The 23,920-nt window shown below is 34.4% G+C and overlaps 1 protein-coding gene across 6 annotated transcripts in view; it reads left to right on the forward strand.

The window, feature by feature from the left end:
* Nucleotides 1-23,920, forward strand: part of SLC4A10 (solute carrier family 4 member 10) — a 300,268-nt gene that overhangs the window by 250,955 nt on the left and 25,393 nt on the right. For all 6 annotated transcript variants that reach the window (XM_036116753.2, XM_078070882.1, XM_078070881.1 and 3 more), the window contains 6 exons: nucleotides 5,236-5,341; nucleotides 10,980-11,141; nucleotides 12,761-12,874; nucleotides 13,923-14,084; nucleotides 22,067-22,318; nucleotides 23,568-23,636. In XM_036116753.2, coding sequence (XP_035972646.1) covers nucleotides 5,236-5,341; nucleotides 10,980-11,141; nucleotides 12,761-12,874; nucleotides 13,923-14,084; nucleotides 22,067-22,318; nucleotides 23,568-23,636 — 865 coding nt within the window. The remainder of the gene's footprint in view (nucleotides 1-5,235; nucleotides 5,342-10,979; nucleotides 11,142-12,760; nucleotides 12,875-13,922; nucleotides 14,085-22,066; nucleotides 22,319-23,567; nucleotides 23,637-23,920) is intronic.

The following is a 23,920-nucleotide window of genomic DNA, read 5'->3' on the forward strand; positions in this document are numbered from 1 at the left end:
GAACCACCCTTGCATTCCAGGGATAAATTTCACTTGGTCTTGATGTATGAACCTTTTAATGCACTGTTGAATTTGGTTTGCTACTATTTTGGTGGGGATTTCTGCATAAATATACATCAGAGATATGAGCTTGCAGTTTTCTTTCCTTATAATATATTTTTCTGGCATTGGTATCAGGGTAATGCTGGCCTCATAAAATGAATTTGGAAGTGCTCCTTCCTCATCAGCTTTGTGAAAGAGTTTGAAAAGGATTGACATCAATTCTTCTCTAAATATTTGGTAGAATTCAACAGTGAAGCCATCTAGTCATGGGCTTTTCCTTTTGGGGAGATTTTTTATTATGATTCATTTCTCTTTACTAGTTATGGGTCTGTTCAGAACTTCTATTTATTTATGTTTCAGTTTTGGTAGATTGCCTGTTTCTAGGAATTTGTCCATTTCTTCTAGATTATCCAATTTGTTGGCATATAATTGCTCATAGTAATCTCTTAATAATTCTTAATTTCGGTGGAATCAGTTGTAATGCCTCCTCCTTCATTTCCAATTTTGAGTCTTCTGTTTTTTTCTTAGTCTAGCTAAAAGTTTGTCAATTTTATTGATCTTTTCAAAACACAAACTCCATTTCATTGATCTTTTCTATTGTTTTTCTAGTCCCTTTCATTTATTTCTGCTCTGATTTTTATTATTTCCTTTCTTCTGCCAACTTCAGGCTTAGTTTGTTTTTCTTTCTCTGGTTCCTTGTGGTTTAAAGTTAGGTTGTTGATTTGAGACTTTTCCTCATTTTGAGGCATTTATTGCTATAAACTTCCCTCTTAGTACTGCTTTTCTGTCCCCCATAAATTTTATTATGTTGTGTTTTCATTTTCATTTGTCTAAAGATATTTTCTAATTTTTCTTTTGGTATCTTCTTTGATGCACTGGTTGTTCAAGGGTGTGTTGTTTCATTTCCATGTATTTGTGAAATTTCCAGTTTTCCTTCTCTTACTGTTTTCTGGTTTGATTACATTGTGTTTGGAAAATATATTTAGTATGATTTAATTCTTTTTAAATTTGTTAGGACTAGTTTTGTGACTTAACATGTGATCTGTTTTGGAGAACGTCCTTCATGTGCTTGAGAAAACTGTATTCTGCTACTATTGGCTGAAATGTTCTGTATATGCTGTTAAGTTCATTTGGTCTATAGTGTTGTTCAAGTCTTCTGTTTCCTTGTTTCTCTTCTGTCTGGATGAGATCCATTATTTAAAGTGAAACACTGAGAATTTAGGAAATAAAACAAATGAGCAAAGGGGAAAAAAACAGAGAGAGACAAACCAAGAAACAGACTCTTAACTGTAGAGAATACACTGATGGGTTATCAGAGGTGAGGTGGGTGGAGGGATGGGTGAAATAGGTGATGGGAATTAAAGAGTACACTTATCATGGTGAGCAATGAGTAATGTATAGAATTGTTGAACCACTATATTATACACCTGAAACTAATATAACACTGTATGTTAACTATACTTGAATTAAAATTAAAATTTTAATTAAAAAATTAAACATAATTATAAATAAATAAATAAATAAAGTGAAGTATTGAAATCTCCTAATATTATTTGTTACTGTTTATCTTTTCCTTAGTTCTGTCAGTATTTCCTTTCTATATTTCAGTGCTTTGCCGTTAGGTCAGTATACATTTTTAATTGTTGTATCTTTTTAGTGAATTCACCCTTTTATCATTATATAATGTCCTTCTTTGTCTCTTTTTACAATATTTGACCTAAAGTCTATTTTATCTGTTATAATTATGCCCCCCTCCCTGTTCCCTTTAGGTTACCATTTGCATCAAGTATCTTTTTTTATTCTTTAACTTTCACCCTATGTGTATCCTTAAATGAAAAGTTTCTTCTAGACACATTTAGTGGATCTTGTTTTTTATCCATTCAGCCACTCTTTGCCTTTGACTGGGGAGTTGAATCCATTTGCATTTAAGTAGTTCTTGATAGGGAAGGATTTACTATTCCATTTTGTTATTTGCTTTCTGTCTCACAGTGTTTTTGTCGCTCTTTTCCTCTTTTTCTGTCTTTGTTTTTTTTGGGGGGGTGGTTTTAGTGACATTGATTCCTTCACAATTTTCTTTTGTGTTTGTTCTACAGGTATTTTCTTTGTGGTACCATGGGGCTTACATAAAGCATCTTAGAGTTCTAACAATCTATTAATAAACTGATAACAAATTCAATTTCATATAAATACTTTTCGCTTTTACTTTCTCCCCTTTACACACTTTATATTATTGAGGTCACAAATCACATTTTTATATCATCTATCCATTAACATATTTTATAGTAATAGTAATTTTTAAATTATTTTATTCCAGAATTTTATACCAGAATTAAAATTGATTTTTTACACACATCCATTACAATATTCTTTTTTGTCTGTATGTTTACCCTGACTAGCAAGCTTCATACTTTCTTGTGCTTTTGTGTTGCTGTTCAGGGTCTGTTTGTTTTAACTTAAAGAATTTCCTTTAGCATTTCTTACAAAGCAGGTCTAGTGGTGATGAACTCCCTCAATTTTTTTGTTTGTTTGTTTTTTGTTTTTGTTTCGTTTTGTTTTCATATCTGGAAAGGTTTTATTTCTCCTTTATTTTTGAATAAGAGTTTTGCCAGACATAGCATTCTTGGTTAGTAGTTTTCCCTTTCAGCACTTTGAATGTATCACCCTTCTCCCTTCTGGCCTACGAAGTTCTTGCTGAAAAATCCACTGAAAGTCTTGAGGTTCTCTTACACATGGTGAATTGCTTTTCTCTTGCTGCCTTCTGAATATTCTCTCTGTCTTTGACTTTTGACAGTTTACTTACAATGTGTCTCAGTGTGGATTTCTTTGAATTCACTATGGTTAGAGTTCTATGGGTTTCTTAAATCTGGATGTCTGTTTCCGTCCCCTTTCTTTGAGTTTTTTTTCCTTATTCTCTTTCTTTTTCTTCTGGGACTTTCATAATGTATATATTGGTCTGTTTAATGGTATTTAGTATGTTTCTTAGGCTTTCTTCATTCTTTTTCATTCTTTTTTCTTTTTTGTTTTTCTGACTGGGAAATTTCAAATGACTTGTCTCTGAGTCCACTGATTCTTTCTTCTCCTTGAGTGAGCCTAGTGTTGAATTGCTCTAGAGAATTTTTCAGTCTAGTTACTATATTTTTCAGCTCCAAAATTTCTGTTTGGCTCTTTTTAGTATTTTCTATCTCTTTGTTGATATTCTCATTTTATTTGTGCATTGTTTTCTCAAGCTCTTTGAGTATCTTTATGATGGTTATTTTAATTTTATGTCAGGTAATTCATATACCTCCATTTCTTTAAGATGAGTTTCTGGAGATTTATTTTGTTCTTTTGTTTAGGCCATGTTTCCCTGTTTCTTATTACTTTGTGGTGAGATTGACACATTTGAAATAACAGCTCATCTCGTAGTCTTTTTGAATTGGCTTTGTACAGCAGAAGACCTTACTAATCAGCCTGACTAGAGATTCTGGGGGACTCTAACCTTCTTTCTGTTAGGGGTAATGTAACTTTTCTGGAGAAGGGATGTATTATGTGTAGTAGTAGAAGGAGGATTTCTGGAATCAAGTGTATATAGTCAGACTCTCAATTAGTTTCCACATTTACATCTTCTTCTCTCACTATATTTCTTTGTTTAGTATGAGACCTTGTCTTAGTCCAGACCCTCTTTGGGATTCTACTGGGCAGTCCTTTACTAGTGTTGGAAATCAAGATTTAGAGTGCTTGAATGATATTCCCATGGCCATGCAGCCAGTAAGGAACAGAGCTTTATGTACAGCCAATCTGGGACTTAGGAACCTATAGTTTTAAATAAATTGCATTTATGTATGTCTATTACTGCATTTTAGGTTCCTTTGTTTCCCTTTTGCTGTAGCTTCTCTCTCTGCTACCATGGAGGTCACTGTAGCGCTTCCATATCCTATCTCTTAAAACCCTTGTCACCAGCTTTCTCACTGGAACCCTTTACCCTCTTAGAGGCCTAGTCCAGGTGAGCCCAGCTAAGGAATCTTCTAACCTTCCTTAGTAAGAGAAGGAAGCATGCTTGTTTGTATTACCCAAGTCAAGTAGAGTTTCTTGCTGTAATAGGCACTCAATATTCTTTGAAGCATAAATGAATGGTGTAAAGACCAAATTCCTGATGTAGAAGACACAAGAGAGACTATTGCTTAGGCAGAGGGATTTACCAAGTAGAAACTGTGTGATATTTTTCTATAGAAATAATGTTAGTAATGGTAGTTAGATTCTATAGTTTATTAATACCATTAAAACAGCAGTTCAACTAATTTTGTTATGCAGTATATATGGGTTAATCTGGGAGCCCAACCACCATTTTTATAAAATGCTTCTATAAGAAAATGCATTCTGAAGGACAAATAGTTTATGAATGAATTTTTGGAAACAAAACCATTTGTAAGTTGAAGTTAACATCTAGGAACGTTAATCTGTTGGTAATCTTTGCTTGTGTCTCCTTCTGATTTATTTATAAAGTTATAAAGAACCGTGAGAGCAAAAATTGCTTTCTATTACATAATAATACCACTGTGCCCAACTCTTGCATTTTCTCTTTGCTCTTATGCCCATCCAGCATTCATTATGTTACCTTCTATGTGGTAGGTACTCAAAAAGCTTTTGTGTATTGATTTTTTTTTAAATAACACTGTCACTCATCACAAAGAATAGTATATCCTGAGATACCTAGGGTTCTTCAACCTAATTTGCAAAATTATAAATGACCTTTACAGTACAGATTAAGTAACTACAACTTTAATTGATATAGTTGTATAATATGAATAAAAATAAGTAAATTATAATAGTAGATTTGGATGTCTATCATTTTTTTTCCATTTAACTTATAGTTTAGGGGCAAATTGTCATGGTAAAGCCTAGAAGGCATCCTGGTTTCAAAGGCTCCAAAAGCCTTGTGCTCTAACCTACACTTTTAAGAATTTCATCTCACTGGGATAGAAAGGGAATGACCTCTTTCATTAGAGAAAATACTATAGAGTAGTCTAATGTCCTGACAGCATATCTATCCTGCTTTCTGGAAATATTGTGTCTTGGAGTTTAGGATGACCTAACTACTTTTCTCTCAGAAGGAGAAAAGTTATGACTGGGGAAGAAGAACCCATCATACATTTGTTTTGAGTATAGTGACAAAAAGATACTTAGTTCACAAAAGACACTATTTTGCCTTTTCAGGTGTAACTGTGTAGAACCACATAATCCTAGCAATGATACATTGAAGGAATGGAGGGAGTCCAATATTTCTGCCTCTGACATAATTTGGGAGAATCTAACTGTATCGGTAAGTGAAACTTACAGGCTTTTGTTGACATTTTGAATGAATTATTGCCACTAAAGCAATAATATTTTGAATGGTTAATTATTATAAAAGTAAAAGTTTTATCTTAATTTTAATTTCATTTTTAGGTTTTCATTAGTAAACTGGGGTTTTCTTTCATTATTAAGTTTTACTAATAGTTAGTAGGCCTGAATTACTCTAAAAGCAATCATAATATGACAAGATTAACTGAAGGCACATTAAATAAGAGTGGTGTTGACCTAAATGAAACCATATGGCAGAACTAAGTCGGCCTTCTGTGTAAAGAACCCAGAACGCTTTTACTTCACTCTCTAATACTGCTCCAGCTGTTTGGAATATGCTGAGGGGGAGGGGATGTTTGTTAATATTTCAGTGTAAATATTGAAGTCTTTAGGAAGAACAAAATTCACTATTAACAAAATTCTGGCACCTTCCTCAGGAAGGGCTTTCTTTCTTTCTTTCTTTTTTTAAGGATTTTTATTTATTTATTTGACAGAGAGAGAGAGAGCACAAGCAGGGTGAGCAGGAGAGGGAGAAGCATGCTCCCCGCTGAGCAGGGAGCCCAATGCGGGGCCTGATCCCAGGATGCTGGGATCATGACCCAAGCCGAAGGCAGACACTTAACCAACTGAGTCACCCAGGCGCCCCAGGAAAGGCTTTCTTACTTACATTTTCTTCTTATCTCCCACTCAAGAAAAGGAATGGCAAAGATTTTTTACCTATCAGGGTTAAATCCTGTACCTAAAAATTTTGGCTCCCTCTGTTTTGTGATTTCTTTTTTCTCCCTCCTCATATATGCATTTCTCAATTCTTCCTAGTATCTTGTAATGTTTGTGCACCTCTTTTTCCATCTATATTTGCATCCTTCTGTTCAATCTAATCTCATAATTGGAGAAATTGAACGTTCTGATTTTAGTAAGTATTAGAATCTGAATTATTCTAGTTATGAACATTACAATCTAGAGCTCCTGCCACTTTACTTACCTGTATAAGCTCAAATCCCGTTATAACCATCAGCATAACTCTAAATGAGTTCTAGTTCATTTTATGAAACACATACTATTTTAGCAAGTGATGCAGTTAGTGGAACATAGAAATCTTTTTCTGTTGTACAAATATCACAAAACTCTAGGTATGATTCTTATAAGAGCATTTGACCTATTGCCTATTTTCTCAATTTTCCCCATTAAATGTTTTCTTTCAGAATGAAAATCAAATTACTTGCCCTCAGTTTAAAATTCTATCTTAACCTATATTTTATGACCTTTTTCTTATCCTAATCTTTTTCTCTAGAATAAGCTTTCACTTATTCTTGTTTTCTTCTGTTATAATTAATATTTATTCTGTTCCATCTATTTGTCCCTAGAAAAATAACATTAAAAGACTGTTTCCTTTCAGAGAGCCATTTAAATGAACCAATAAAAGAAATGTTGAGCAAGAAAGAAAGCTACAGTTATTCAGAATTTAAGCATGGGATCATGATTGATCTATTCCGCAGTGTATCTTCCATTTATATTCCCTTTGTGTAAACTGTAGAGATAATATGTCTAAAGAGCCTCTTGCTTGTGCACCTCATCTTGGTGTCCCCTTCAATGCAGAAACCCAATAATCCCATCTCTAGGTTATTTAACATGATAATTTATTCTATGTGTTATATATTTTCTTAATAATTTACTGTTAAATGATAGTATTTATTCTATGTGATGGCAAATCCTTAATAATAAACTTTCTTTTTTTTTTTTTTTAAAGATTTTATTCATTTATTTGACAGAGACAGACACAGCAAGAGAGGGAACACAAGCAGGGGGAGTGGGAGAGGGAGAAGCAGGCTTCCCACTGAGCAGGGAGCCCGATGTGGGGCTTGATCCCAGGACCCTGGGATCATGACCTGGGCCAAAGGCAGACGCTTAACGACTGAGCCACCCAGGCACCCAATAATAAACTTTCAAAAGACTCATAGCATAAGTGACCTGGCTAGTCATGAATTAATTTTAGACGTTAAAAGTTTTAGGGTCAAACAGAGTATAGTAGAAAATATTTTGCAATCAAAGCAAATCTTGCACTGCTTTTTTTTTTTTTTAAGTCTGTAGTAGGTGTTAACATTCTGGCAGAAATTTTCATATTATTTTTCATTAGTTAAAAGCAGTTTTTGCAATGGCTAATTGCTAATCTTGACCAGAAATAGCCTTTATCACCAAAGGGAATGCTACATGATGAAAAAATCTTGTAATTTTTAAGTCAATGAAGACCATTAAATTTTGGTCTTAATTATTATGCTGGGGTTTTTCCCCAGCATAATCATTAGCATTTTATTAACAAAACACTGTGCTAATGGCTATTATAACTGGTTTTATAAAAATGGTGATAGAACATTTACTTTACATATTATTCATTTGAAAAGTTTTTATTGAATTGTTATGTATCTCATGAATTATAATTTATACCTTGCTAACTCAGCAAGGGTGAAGAATTTTAGCTTTCTTTGATTCTCCCACACTGCTATATGCATAGTAAGTATTCAATAAACATTTAATGATTGTTTTGAAAAACAGTTTCACATCACAAATTTACTATTTAATGCAAGTGTTTTGTTTTGATTCATTTTGTTTTCCAGCTTTATTGAGGTATGTTTGACAAATAAAACTTGCATCTATTTGAGATGTATAACATGATGTTTTGATGTACGTATAAATTCTGAAATGATTACCACAATTAAGCAAGTTAACATACCCATCACCTCACATAGTTACCTTTTCCTTTTTTTCCCGTTCTTCTCGCTCTCTCGCTCTTTTTTTTTTTTTTTTTTTTGGTGAGAACCATTAAGATGTACTGCCCTAGCAAATTTCAACAATATAACACAGTATCATTATTCATAGTAATCATGATATATATTAGATCTTCAGAATTTATTCATTCCCCATAACTAAAGCTTTGGGCCCTTTAACCAGTATTTCCCTATTTTCCCTTCTTCGTCCCCACCAGCCCTTGGTAAACACCACTCTGCTTTTTACTTCTATGAGGGTGACTTTTTAGATTCCACATATAAGTAAAATCATGAAATATTTGTCTTGCCATGTCTGCCTTTTTTCACTTAGCATAATGTCCTTCAAGTTCATTCATGTTTTTTGCAAATGACAGGATTTCCTTCTTTTTTAAGGGTAACTGATATTCCTCTGTATGTTTATACCACATTTTCTTAATTCATTCATCCATCTACAGAAATATAGGTTGTTTTCATATGGCTGTTGTGAGTAATGCTTAACTCAGGTCTTTTGTGGCAAGCTGGAATATGTAAGTTTCTTTTATATAAATAAATAAATGTATTTAACAGAATCTTAAAATCAGTCATTACAAGGAATTCTTAAGCACGGTTTAAAATATTCACATGCAATTAACTAGCAATTGTCTGAGAATTACATATTTAGCTTGTACATATATAAGGGAGAATATACTAATGCCAACTTTAATTTCTTCTTATTAACAAAATAAATATATTTTATTTCTTACCGAACTAAATTTTTGTAAACTTATAAAATTGAAACTTAGAATGTGTTTGAAGAATAATTAGCAGAAATGAGTTTGTCAACAATCATTTTTTAAATTTTTGTAGTTGAAACCATATGTTAGATTCAAAAAGAGAACAGGATTTAGATTTAGTTTTCACTCCTAAATCTTAGGACTGGTTCGTGTGTGTGTGTGTGTGTGTGTGTGTGTGTGTGTGTGTGTTAGGGGTAAAACCAGAAAATAAATGTAGAATTTTGTAGGTCACAATTTTTCTTTTTAAATAACATACTGCCCCCCACAAAGGAAAAAAAAAATTCACCCTTTTCAAATTTGCTTTGAATTAAAGTAACAAGGCAAGCTACTGGCAATTTATTATAGATTATATGACTGTTAAATGATCCTTTAAGTGGCATCTATGTTCTTAAGGATTGAGAGCAAGAACCAGCCAAGTCCAAGGAATATTTAGAAGACTTTTATATCTGCAAAAAAGACTGAAGACAGCCACAAATCTACAAATGATGTGTTTGCAGTGGAGCTTCTAGCTCCTCTTTGTGTTTTGCCGTTCTACTTAACCATTACTTTGCTTAATGATTGCTCTACTAGCACCTCTGGACAGGGGCAAGAGAAAAGACTAAAAATGCAAGGATTCACTTTTGATACTTTATTTTTTAAGAGTTTTGAGAGAAGGAAAATAAAACCGTAATTGTGGCTGGGTAAATGTGGTTTCTTTGGTCTTTTAATTAACCAAGTTATTGTGCTCTGTCTTAGCTTAATATAGATAACTGGAACTCAACTTTAGCTTGCAAGGAAAATATTTGGGGCTAGATTAGAAAAGGGGACAATTCTTTTAGATAATCATAAGGTAAGCTAACAATATTTTTCAAGAATCCTAGCCTTAGGGGTAGCTGCCCTAAATAGATTTTACTAGTTGTTGGTTTGTTTTTAGATAAAAATGTGGCTATCTGTGATCTATTCTAAAATCTTTTGAAGGTACAGAAGCAGAAGGATCCTCAATAAATTCAATTTCTCTTTAGGTCCAGAATATCTCAAGTACTACTAATGAGGTCACCGGATCACTTAAATCATGATTTTCTGTTTTGAAAAAAAAAAAAAAAAAGTAATACTTCAGTAATCTAATCTTCAGTATAAAATAAGAGAAACCAAAATGAGTTTAAAAGAGAATTTTTATTTCATTTCAAAATATTAATGTTTAAAATGCTCAGTTTTTCTTGGAGAAAAGAAATTTTTTTGCCTTTGCTGCCACCTCATGGCTAAGGTAGTAATTAGGATGATCCTTCAGGGGCTTATAAAAATATATACCAGGAAAAAACCAAAAAACGAGAAGTCATAATAAATATGAGCTTTGCCTTGCTCATGTAGTAACTTCCTCTCTTTTGTTCTGTAATCTAAATTTGAGCCACATCATTGACTCCCAATTTTATTCTAGTAGGAATGTATCATGGTTTTCTCGTTGCTTTCTCACCTTTCTTGGTAGCTTTTGGATGAGATAATTCCACAAAATTACTGTTCTTCTTAAATGTGCAATAATATTCCCACCATAGGCACCATGTTTGTACCAAAGCTCTGCTGTCCAGCAGCGGTGAGGACACAGCAAATTACTTAACTTCCCTATGTCTCAGTTTCCTCAGACAGGAAATAGAAATAATGACATCTCCCTATTTCATAGGGTTGATGTGGGAATTAATTAAGATGATATACTTAAATGTCTTGATGTAGTGTTGACCCTAGTAACCACCCACTATCACATATGTCATATTTTCAATAAATCTAGTGTTAGGAACTTAGCGGATATGAGGTTAAATATACATTGATTGGTAGGTCAATTAGTTTTATAGATTTAAATTTAACTTGAAAAAAAGCAAAAATTTTAAAAGTGGTTCATGTTCAATTTGAACGTAATATAAATCTCCAATATTGCTCACTACCTATCCAAATAGAATTCATAAAGCTTACTCGGATGTCTATTAAATCGTTGAGAGCCATAGATGAAGAGCTTCAACATCTCAACTACAGTTGATCTTAGACGTGAGTTTTCCGAAAGAAATGTGTCCTTTCCTTTCTTAACTAGCTCCATTTGTTTTACTTCCTCTGGCAGGAATGCAAATCATTGCATGGAGAATATGTTGGACGAGCCTGTGGCCACGATCACCCATATGTACCAGATGTTCTGTTTTGGTCAGTGATCCTGTTCTTTTCCACAGTCACTCTGTCAGCTACCCTGAAGCAGTTCAAGACTAGCCGCTATTTTCCAACCAAGGTATTTAGACTAGAATTTTCCTGATCCAAACATAAACCAACATAGAGCATGTGATAGAGTCATATGTATTTTAAGACAAAAGCAATAGCAATTGCTGCCATCAAAGGAGCCACTAAAAGGCTGTGTGTGTGTGTGTGTGTGTGTGTGTGTGTGAGGGAGCTGCCAGGTTAGGAGTGAGGTGCGGGGAGAGAGGTGAAGAGAGATCATTCTGTGATACAGGTGCTAGGACTGCCCATGCCCTCGAGGCTTTTATGCTAACTTCAGATCCCAAAGATAAACTCGCACTCCCACTTACGCTTTTGGAAATCCGAAGCCCACACTGCATTCCTGATTGTCACTTTCTTGCCCAGTGAACAGTGGGAGCTATTCCAGCCTGACAGATACCTCCTAGGAGCCACAGTTACATTCTCTAATTGGGAAAGCCCCTGCAAGACTCATTGGAACACTATTCTCTTTTTCATTTTTAAAGTGTCAGTCCCTCCCCCTAACCCACCACGTTTGCATCTGCATATTTGGAGAGGAAAGTAAACAGAGAAACAGCTTAGTTCAATATTTAACACTGCAAAGTAACACCTATAATGTCTGACTCAGCCAAAAAGAAAAAAAAAGAAAAAAGAAAGAAAAGGAACAAGAAAACAAGCTTTTTAGGGATGAGCTAAAGATTATGATCAAAATTCTACTCTAAGAAAATGTTTTAAGAACTGTTTCTTCCAGAGAAAACTTCTGTTTTTGTCACCTCTTCCTTCCCTAAGGTGGAAGATTAATTCCTTCCCCTCCCAAAGCTCAATTTGATTGATACAAATTTTTTTGGTAAGTTGAAACAATAATCTCCTCCATTTTGTGTGGGTGTATGTGTCATAAAGTCATCCTAATAGAAGCCATACCTAGTTGATGTTTGTAATAAGGATTTTTTTTTTCTCAAAGATGGCTTTATAAGTGAAAAATGGCTTTAAAAACTGGCATACACTTATCTTGATGAGCACTGAGTAATATACAGAATTGTTGAATCACTATATTGTACACCTGAAACTAATATAACGCTATATGTTAACTATGCTGGAATTAAAATTTTTTAAAAAAGAAAAAATATCTGGCTCACACAGAATAACTTTAAAATTTTCCCACTCTGTTGTACACATTCCCTGCTGCCATACTTAACAACCCAGATAAACCAGCCAAAATATTGTGCTTCTTCAATATAAATAGATTCTTTTATTATGCTTTAGGTTTATCATATTAAAATGTTACCTGTGGGAGAAAGAATCCTAAAATTCAGCCAGATTCTGGCCATGCAATCTTATTCTGTGTTGTAAATATTCACACACTTGAGCTCATAATAAACTTACATTTTTAAAAACTGAAAGCAGCGCAATCACCATTGTAGCTATTACATAATGCCTCATTCTAGAAAGGTTGGGTGCATATCCATCTTAATAACAGAATACAGAAATATATATTCAGGTTCTGACAGAGCTAATGATAATATTATAGTAAGCATAAAATATAATATTATGATACTGTGTCATAAACTGATTATAAATTTTGATTTTGGATTATGTTCTTGAGTATTCCTTACTATTTATAATTCTTTAAGTGACAAGTGTTTTCATTATTTTTAGGTTCGATCCATAGTGAGTGACTTTGCTGTCTTTCTTACAATTCTGTGTATGGTTTTAATTGACTATGCCATTGGGATCCCATCTCCAAAACTACAAGTACCAAGTGTTTTCAAGGTGAAGTTATCATACCATTTATAATCTATTTCTCCATCTCTAGGTCTAATCTTCATTTAGATGATGGCTATAATCCTAGTACTTGAGGTTTTCATGAAAATATAAGGAATATAGATTAATAGAGCATTCATTAAAATGCCCACAACATGGCTAAAATTTTGGTCTAATATTAAAAAGAAAAAAACAGAAATGGAATCTAGAGGCCACTTGAAAAAATTTCCTGTCAATTATTCCAGTAAGAATATCCATACACAACACTCCTGAAAGATAAGGAAGCATTTTGAAACTAAAGGAAAATGCATTATCTTGATGAAAAATTGCACAGTGGATAGGGCTTTGGAAAAGAGATAAAATTAGGTCTGGAATAGAATTTTGACCATGTTACTAAGTATGTAACCTTGGGCCAGTTACTTAACTTCTCTGAGCCTCAGTTTTCTCACCTGTCAAATGGGACTGGGAGGTCCTCAAAGAATGTCAAAATGAATTCCTTTGGGACTCATCTCAGGCACCGGCAATGTTTAGAACCAATCCCGGAGCTCCTGATATGACCAAGTGTCTTTTTGCCATTTTCACATAATGGCCTGTGGACACATCTAAAATAAGAGTTATATACAGTTGTCAATGTGCTATTTATAAATGTAAATAAATTTGCCAACTGTAAATGGTAAATATTAATATTATTTTATGGTTCTATAGGTATTAATTAAGAACATAGATTTTTGAGCCAGTCTGTCAGAGTTTAAATTTTTCCACCACTTACCACCTTTGGGACCTTGGGCAATTTACTGACTCCGCTATGCCTCGGTTTTATTATCTGCACCTTCTTTAGAGTGTTGTGAAGAAAAAACGAGTTAAAATATTTAAAGTACTTAGACTGGTGACTTGTATCTGATAAATGCTTTGTAAATATGACTATTATTATGAAGTATAGCTCATTTAGCATATCAATTTATAATTAGGGCTTTCCTGGTAGCATCTGTAAGACATAATTTGATTAGGTATTCATTAATCCAGTTACTAACTATGTACATTGTTTTATTTCTTGCAGCCTACCAGAGATGATCGTGGCTGGTTTGTTACACCTTTAGGTCCAAATCCATGGTGGACAGTAATAGCTGCTATTATTCCAGCTCTGCTTTGTACTATTCTTATTTTTATGGACCAACAGATTACAGCGGTCATCATCAACAGAAAAGAACATAAGCTAAAGGTATATTTTAACATCCATTTTAATGTAAATCACTGTGGCTTAACCGACATTGATTGATGTTCATTATACTTCACCTGTACTCTCTAGTCATTTATATAGTGAAGTATTAATGTTTTCAGGTTTGTAATTTTTATTGTCTATATTCATGATTCGTTGTCTCACAATGAGCTTAAAATTAATTAATTTTTAATTAATGTATTTATAGCACTTGGCTGAGCCTAAACTCCGAAACCTTACTTCCAGGACTTAAAATAATACACTTTGCAGAGGTTGTAACTTTCTTTACCATGTTTAACATATTTTAATGAAATAACAGTCTATTCTGGTGAAGGGCAGCTTTACCAATTTGCCTTGTATATACGGTTCCTCTACTTCTCTATTGGACCCTAAGTATGCCTATTAGATTGCATTCATTATTGGAACAAATTATATCTTCTCGTTTTGTTTAGTTATTCATCTGTCCTTAATGATAATGACAACAAAACCCGGCCATAAATGTTATAGTTTGCAAGTGATATCTTTGTTGAGTTTTATTGCAGATTTCAATACTTTTTTCATAAACTAAGAGAATAAATATGGATATATCTTACTTATTATATTCTGACCCTGCCATTTTACAATAGTGAATAATCAAAGTTGTTCACTGGTGTGCAATATTTCTGAGATATTCAATGTGAGCACTGTCACTCACAAGAATATGTTAAATGAAATCCATGATATGAATGAGTGGTCAAAAATAATCCAAATCAGGGACACCTGGGTGGCTCAGTCGGTTAAGCATCTGCCTTTGGCTCAGGTCATGATCCTGGGGTCCTGGGATCAAGTCCCGCACCGGGCTCCATGCTCATTGGGAGCCTGCTTCTCCCTCTGCCTGCCACTCCCCCTGCTTGTGCTCGCTCTCTCTCTCTGATAAATAAATAAATAAATCTTTAAAAAAATAATCCAAATCAAATCTTCTAAAAGCAGAACATGTACAATTCATCGTGTTGTTTTGTTCTTGTATCCTGAGATAATCCCCAGCTATCTTCATATACTCTTTAAATTCTAGGGAAAGGCTCCTTTTCAGAGCAACAGAAATCATACTTTAAAGAATTTTATAAGTAAGATTGTTAGAAGGATTAAACAATCTCTAATTGAACTATTTGGTGGAAAATAGTAATGGCATTAACACACAGGAAAGCACAATTGTTTCTAATAAATCTTACTAAAAAGGAATTTTATGTATATAAAGGAGGAGAATGTGTGTCTATCTGAAAACAAAGAGCATTCTTCATTCTCTTTATAGAAAGTAACTCAGGTGCTCAAAACTCTTTCTGAAAGGAGTTTGTTCAATTCACTTTTTGCTTTTGTCAAATAAAATTCCTAATTATGTGGAATTTAAGAAACAAAACAAATGAGCAAAGGGAAGAAAAGAGAGAGGGGGGCGCCTGGGTGGCTCAGTTGGTTAAGCGTCTGCTTTCGGCTCCAGTCATGATCTCAGGGTCCTGGGATTGAGCCCAGGGTCCTGGGATTGAGCTCAGGATCCTGGGATTGACCTTCCTACTCAGTGGGGGGCCTGCTTCTCCCTCTGCCTGCCGCTCCCCTCCCCAACTTTTGGTCTCTCTCTCTTTTTTCCTGTCAGAGAGAGAGAGAGACAAACCAAGAAACATACTCTGAACTGTAGAGAACAAACTGATGGTTACCAGAGGGGAGTGGGGGGATGGGTAAAATAGGTGATGGGGATTAAGGAGTTCACTTGTTGTGATGAGCACTGGGTGTTGTATGGAAGTGTTGAATCACTATATTGTACACCTGAAACTAATATCATACTGTATGTTAACTAACTGGAATTTAAATAAAAACTTTTTTAAAAAGGTAATTTTACAAAAATATCTCAAAAAGTCTTAGGAACTAGATAAGTGGTGTGCTAGTACATGCTTAACAACCAGTTCTCTGCATTTAAAAGAGAGAGACCCTGTTTTATAATGTTTGCTGATTTTCATGGTGTGAATACTTCCACCATGACCCATTTCAAGTTACCAATGTGATATCAATTGGTAGGAAAAAAATTTTGAAAATTGAACAATTGGTTCTCATAAGCCTATATGAGCTGGATCCAAAACTACTCCATTCAATATTGGAAACTTTGAGTGATATACAGCCCTCAAAACAAGGAATTCAGATTTCCAAGTTTAATAGCCTACTTACTTAATAAGAATTATTTAAAAATATTATTTGCTTTTAAGATATCAGTCATCTGCAAAAGCAAATTCTACCACAATGTAATTGTGAAAGTTACATAGTTGATTAAATAGATCTATAAAACATGTGTACATACTTTAGGTTGAAAATTGTTAGTCTGTTAACTCTCTAAGAAGTAGGAAAACATTTTCCTAGACACCAATTTATTTTTTAGAACTGAAAATATCTCTGTATTTCTCACAAAGTAATATATGATTTTGGTTTAAAAACTAGACAATATAAAAAGTTAAAAGACAAAAATGAAAAACACTATCATTTTATTTCCTAGAGATTACATTGTTAAAATTTTGATATATAGCCAAATACATGTTTTCATACTACATATGTTACTTGTATTATTTTTCATGTAAAAACATTATCATGGTAGTCATCCCATGTCAACCATACAAATCTGATTATCCTTTTTAATGGCTGTATATATGTATTTCATTATATGACATATTTTAAAATGAGCTCAAAGGCTCCTATTTTTAGGAAGAAAGTAAGCCTTATAATTATTGTTTTCCTTTCAAAGGAAGTTAGATTTTTTGTTTTTGTTTTTAGCCTTTATAATTAGGCAGAAATCCCCCTGATTTTGCTGAAAAATCATTCTTTGTAACGACTATCAGCTAAACTAATACAGGCAGTACTTTTTCCCTACATATTAATGGAATCATATTGAAACAAAATGCAGAATTAAGTGAAGATTTGCTGAGAGTGCTATAACCTTTTGGTTCATTCTGTATCCTTTTCTTTCTAGGTCTCTCAACCTTATAAATCACATAACAGCTGTTCCTTGTTCTTCATGAGCCTGTGGTAGGCCCTTGACATTCATAGCCTTTCCAAAGCTCTAAATCAACAAATATACTATATTTCCCTCTTTACATATCATGTAGAATAGCTAAAATACCATAAAACATCCTTTAAGTGGTCTTTTCAAGTACTTGTATATGTAGAATTAAATGTAGCTTTAAAGCATTTAATATTTTTGTCACTGAAATAAACTTGAGGCTGTATTACTAAAATAGATTACATGATTTGTAATTAATTTTTATTATACAAATAAATGACTATGCCATCGAAAGATTTATATTTTATCCCTTAATAGGCTGGATTTAGTAAACAATAGAGAAAATGATTTAATCATAAGTTCTGCTATATTGCCATGAGTAGAATTAATCTTTTTCTAAGATTTATTTATTTATTTGAGAGAGTGAGCATGGAGGGGAGGGGCAGAGGGAAAGGGAGAGAGTCCTAAGTGGACTCTCCACTGAACCTAATGGAGGCAGGGGGTAGGGGGAGTCTCAATCTTATGACCCTGAGCTCACAACCTGAACCAAAACCAAGAGTCGGACACTCAACTGACTGCGCCACCCAGGTGCCCCATGAATTAATCTTTTCTTGGTCACTGTAAGTCTGAACAGTCCATCCTCCTCCTCAGATGTGGATGTTTGCAAAGCAAATTCCTTCCACTGGAGACATATTTTATCTACACTGAACACTTTTTTATTCTTATTTTTTGCCTATAATCATTGTCCTCTATAAGCTTCAGTATCGTGCTGTCTGCTGCTGCTGATTTTCCTGCTAACAACAACAAAAGATCGCCTTCTCAGAACAGTCTTGACTCAGAGTAACGGTTTGTTCCATAGCCGCTTTCCCCACCTGTTGCTTCACTGAAATGTTTGCACAGTCCCCTGGCTTTGACTTGAACCACATTGTCAGGAAAAGATATGTGTTTCTTGAGTATATCCCCAGACCACAAGTTAACCACATTTTCAGCTTTTACTGATTTTTTTTATCACTTGAAAACCCATTTTTACCTTGGTTGGATCATGCCCTGAAATAGTTGAATGAATCATGTTTTCTAGTTTCTGTATCAAGCACCCAGTGGACTCTACCTCATGTGTCTTAGTCCGTGTCATATATCCAAGTCACCTTGGAAGTCATCATTTTGATGTCTCCCAAACTTACATTTTCACCTTTTATTCATTTCCATTACCAAAGCAGTTGTTTTCTTATAAAGCATTTTTTCATGCCATTAAAAATATTTTTTATCATTTTGAGAGTGTTACTACATACACAGTAAAGCTGTGTTGAGCTAAAGAAATTGGCCCAGCTCACTAAGTGACTTCCTCCTCCCTCAGAATGAAGAAGCTCAAATTAGCAAAATTCCAATTCACTGCACCTCATGATCTTTTGGGTCATTCAAGAGTGATAGAAGCTGCAAATGTAAAAATTTGAGAAAACAAATTATCATCTATATTATATATAGGTATAGATCCATACTCCAACATTTTTTGTTTTCTTACCTAGAAAAGTGGGATAGGCATAGGTTTGCTGACTCCCTTTGAAAAGCATTAGAAATAGCTGCTTTTTAAAAAAAGCACATTCTCTAAAAGTGGAAAGAAAGATACTATCTTACAGAAAAGAAAGTTTCTGTTAAGCTACAAACTGTGGGCTTTTCTACATGTTTCTGTAGACAGTTCAGGCTTCTTTTGACATCATTTTTAATAAACAGCAATACAATCTCAGATCACTTGAGTAAATGAATGCATTTGCAACATTCATTTGGCACCACATTCTCTTGATGATTATGGCATTTGATATGTTCTTTTTTGCCCTCTTTGTCAGCCTGGTTCTTCATGTCAATCTATAGTCTTTTATGTGGTTAACTTGACAGATGCAGGAAATGGCTGCCAAGCTTTGAAATGAATTTTTTCAGCAGTGGCATCTGGGTATCAGATGGTCCCCTTGGCTGGCCTCTTGTCTTGCTGCATGTTGGTTTTAGTGGGGTCTGGTGTAGCATCACCTGTTGCTATGTTCCCTTTTCCTCCCATATGTCCATTTCCTGTGATTCGTGGATGAAAGTGAGAATAAAAGCTCTGATTCTGTCTTTATTTCAGAAAAAAAAAATCTACAGAAATATGTTAGAAGGTACAGAGTTCTCTCTCTGACAAAGGGATACTTCCCTTTGGCTGTCACGCCTCTCAGCTAATGATTTGGGTACAAAGACCAAGTTTTAAGATATTTAATGAAAGGCAAGAAGGATGATGATGATTAATTAGTGGAACTGCCAGAACTGCTTTATTTCCTTTGATTCTCATTACATTAAGATGCTCCCATTGCTGTACAACATAACTAGGGAGAAATTGTATTTCTGTTTTTATTAGATGCTTGTACAAAGCTAGCTTTCTAAATTTAAAAATGAAATTATTCACTCGGAAACCATTATTTTGTCTGCTTCCTGCAATCCAGAAGCCCACTGTTTGTTTGTATTGTCTTTTTAAAACGCTAGGTAAGAGCTATAGGAAATCACCATCGTGAAGAAGCCCTTTCTTCTATTATTAAGCCCTAGCGAGCTTGGACCCTGGGAGAGTCCAGGGTGTGCTAAAAGGACAAGCCAGACTCTCAGAGCCCCTGTTCTCTGCCCTTCCCTGATGTTTATCTCATGGCTGTTAGCACCTCTTCCATTCTCTCCTAGCAGTACCATAACTTTGCAAAACGGCCCAGGGGGCACCATTCACATCACTGGTGAAGACATCCTCCTTTAAAGGGACCAAAATTTGGGTTCTATTCTATGCAGCCACATCTTCCAAACTGTTCATTTGAAAGGACGAGAAGACCGTAGTGTGGCCCTGGTTAAGCTTCTTCCTATGCCGATTTGCTGACAGCAGAGTGTTTCTCTTCCCACTCTCCAGCTCTTAGTAATACAGATCTTTGCCGAGTTACTTGCAAAAAAAGAGTTTCTAGAGTCATATTGACAAGGTTAGGCATTCTGGTGAAGCCAACCCAAGGAAGGGCACTATGAATTGGTGACAACACAAGAGGAAAATGTCCTTGTGTGGATAGCTGCCATTTTGTCCTCACCGTTGTCTCCTGCACTTTTATATTTGACAGGGGTAAGCCGAAAGGACAGGACGTACAGCTGACTTTAAGAGTGTTTTTCTTAATCAAACAATTAACAAAACAAAATAGCAGAAAGAAAACACTACCATGACAAATATGCAGCAAATACTCAAGATGTTTCACACTCTAGGCTATATGAGTTTCATAGTAACTAGAAACTGCTTGCAGTTTGGTAAAACTGCCTGTAAAAAAAAAAAAAAATCAGAATTATTCCTCTTGAAGAATTGGTAATTTCTGCTCATATTCATAATAACAAATGTAACGGCTATATTTATTTTAAATTATACTTATTAAACCTGATTCTGAAAGATGTTTTAATGAAGCATATTTCCCTTTAAAAAAGCCAACCTGTACCTTATTGATTGCTTATTGTGCACCAATGATTGTATTAAAAACTATAGGAAATACTGAGAAATTATACGATATGTTACCTGCCCTTAAGAAACACATCCTTCTATTGAGGAACCTTGAAACAAATGAGTATAAATAAAAATTTATTGTTCAATTGCCAGAATGTAATAGCCCCTAACATTTACGGAGTGCTTACTATATATCAGACATTGTTCTGAATAATTTTCAAAATTAAATAATTTAATTCTCACAACAACCCAGTGAAGTGACTCCTGTTATCACCATCATCTTTTTTCATCTAGGGAAACAGAGGCACAAGAGGTTAAATGATTTGCTCAAGATCATTGGTTGAGCCAGCATTTGATCCCAGGCCACCTATCTCCAGAACCTAAGCCCTTAACCACTGTATTATACTACCTTTCAAGTTAGTCCTTAAGAGTTGGAATGTAAAATAGGCTAAGCCATTTGCTACCTTGGAGGCTTTCCACTGACGATTTCCTATGGGGGGGTGGGGTGGTAAAGGGAGAGGCAAGCACTGTTTGCCCTTCAGTTTCTTTCCTCAGAGCCCTCAGCCACTCACCCGCGTCTCACTTCCCTGCATCTCCACTCCACATGCCCCCTGCACCTGTTTTTTTCTCAATTACGTTTCCTGCCAGGTCCTAGAAAGCACTGAAGTTTGCAACACGTGGAGGTCAATGACAGTGGAGTAGGATCACAGAGAGAGAGAAAACACAAAAACTTTCATTTTAGGGAGAGGCCAAATTTTTCTAGTGTTGAAACTGAAACAAATGAGAACAAGATAGCAAGAGCTGTATCAGCATAAAAATAGGTATGTATAAGGAAGCTTAGATTTCATGGTATTATTTTTCCCAGTAAGACATTGCGACACCCACCCATTGAGACAAAAGAGGGCAATTAGAAACACGGTGTTTGAGAAGAGTTTCTCTTTAGGAGATCTGATACGTGGGGCTTCTTGAGTATTGTCAGGAAGTGGTTGCTAGTCACGCTTAGGCCATCTCAGCACTGTTGTGGATACGGTCCTTACTCTGTTTTCTCTGTTTTCTACCTGATGTCTGGTATATAGTGTTCGGTAATTTTTTGTATGAATTAATAATGAATGAGTAGATATATGAATTGTTGAGTTAACTTGCCCATTTAAGGAAACTAAGAGAAGTGACTGTATTTAATAGTGACTTTAATTATCCAATAGAAATAGAATGGAAGCTAATGTAATATTAACCCAGACATACATTAAACCTATTCAAGTAGGTTGAAGTGACTATAATCATAATTGTAATAGGAACATCTGCAACTTTTCTTTCAGTGGATTATATATTTTCAGACTGTTACTTTTTTATCTTTAATTTATTTTGCATTTCAGAATCAGTTGTCTAAGACTCAAGATAGTATCTCTTTTCTATTCTTACTGTTCCATGGTGGTGGCGTCATTTGTCTCTATACTAAATTCAGTTCCTATGAGAATACTCTTTTCTTTCTTTTAACAGAAAGGTTGTGGGTACCATCTGGATCTATTGATGGTGGCTGTCATGCTTGGGGTGTGCTCCATCATGGGCCTGCCGTGGTTTGTGGCTGCCACTGTCCTGTCCATCACTCATGTCAACAGCTTAAAACTGGAATCAGAATGTTCAGCTCCAGGAGAACAACCCAAGTTTCTTGGCATTCGGGAGCAAAGGGTTACTGGGCTTATGATTTTTATTCTTATGGGTTCATCAGTCTTTATGACCAGTATTCTGAAGGTAATGAAATTTGCCTTTATGAAATTGAGAGAAGGCAGAATATATTTATTATTGCTTAAGAAATTTCATTTGAATCGAAGCCATCAATTTGTAAATATTGTACGGCATGAGACAAAAGTGATGAATTTCTTTACCATGTTTATATAACTTCTCAACGGGGGAAGTTATGTGCTGTGTTTTAGAAACCTTAAATACAGAAGAAATTTAGCCTGGCAAAGTAAAATTTGATGTGTAAATTATTACCTTAATTTTGAAGTAGTTACCAAGTTATGGGGAAAAGTCACTCATTATTTCTAACTGACTTGTGACCTGAATTCACTGCAGGCCTACATGAACTAAAGTCTCTATTTTCTTGTCAGATGTATTTGCAATTAACATTACCTAGAATAAGATAGAGGTGCACAGATGAGCCACATAACAGTCATAGCCATATATGCAGTTTTGTCTGTTAAATGTTTCAGACACTACTGCATGGACATCGCCATTGTATATACTTACTTTCTTCACATTTAAAATAATTGAGTCCATTTTGAAGAGCATTAAAGAGTAATTATTTTGTCATAGAATTTTGGCAGATATTACCAAGGTGTGTCAATTGTATTCTAAATTATAACTCATTTAATTGTCTATAATTTGAAAGTTCTAACAGAATGATTTAATCATTATATAAGTTTATTTATATTTAATCATTTACGTAAGTACATTTGCAAGAATTAATTTCTCTGTTATATAGGTAATTATAGAGCTAAAATTATGCTGAGCTATTCCAATAAAAAGAGAAAAACTGAACAGTCCACATGTTTGCAAATATCTGGTATAATGTCAGAACATCTAGATGTTAGTTCCATTTTTCATCTTTAATCCAAATATCTTACCATTGTGAAACAAAATTCAAGTTTCCCTAAAGTAACATAATAATAATAGTTAATTTTTATTGTTTATTATGTATTTTATATGCCCTTTTATAGGTTTTGACCTATTAAATACTCATAACAACCCTATTATTACCATCCCTTTTTATATACACACAGGAAAACCAGGGCACAGAGAGCTTAAGTAGTTTACCTAAGGCTATGCAGCTAAAAAGTGCTAGAGCTAGGATTTGAACCTGGGGCTTCTGGCTCTGCCCTATATTGCTTCTAAAATATTTATTTTTCTGTGGTTTTTTTTTTTTTTTGATAAGTGAAAAATAGCATGACCAGTTATTTGAAAAATAACTTGTATCTTTTCTCTAATTGTTCTTTTACAGTTTATTCCCATGCCAGTTCTATATGGAGTGTTTCTTTATATGGGTGCTTCGTCTCTAAAGGGAATTCAGGTAAATTGCTTACAGTAAACCACGCACATCTGTGATGACTTATCTTAAGTCTATTGATGCTAAATCATGTGATAGTTAAGAAAATGACTTCATCTGAGGAGGAGATTTCACACCACAGTTAAATTTCTTCAAACTCGTTCATAATTTTAAGGTATTTTTGTTTACCATAAGTTATATTAAAACTGTATAAGGTTTAGACTTTACAGCCCTCTTAGAAAACTAATAGCAGTACATTTCAAAATATATCCAAATACTTTTAATCTTTGATACTGTAATCATGTATA

This window comes from Halichoerus grypus, chromosome 4, assembly GCF_964656455.1.
Source record: "Halichoerus grypus chromosome 4, mHalGry1.hap1.1, whole genome shotgun sequence".
NCBI classification, from domain to species: domain Eukaryota; kingdom Metazoa; phylum Chordata; class Mammalia; order Carnivora; family Phocidae; genus Halichoerus; species Halichoerus grypus.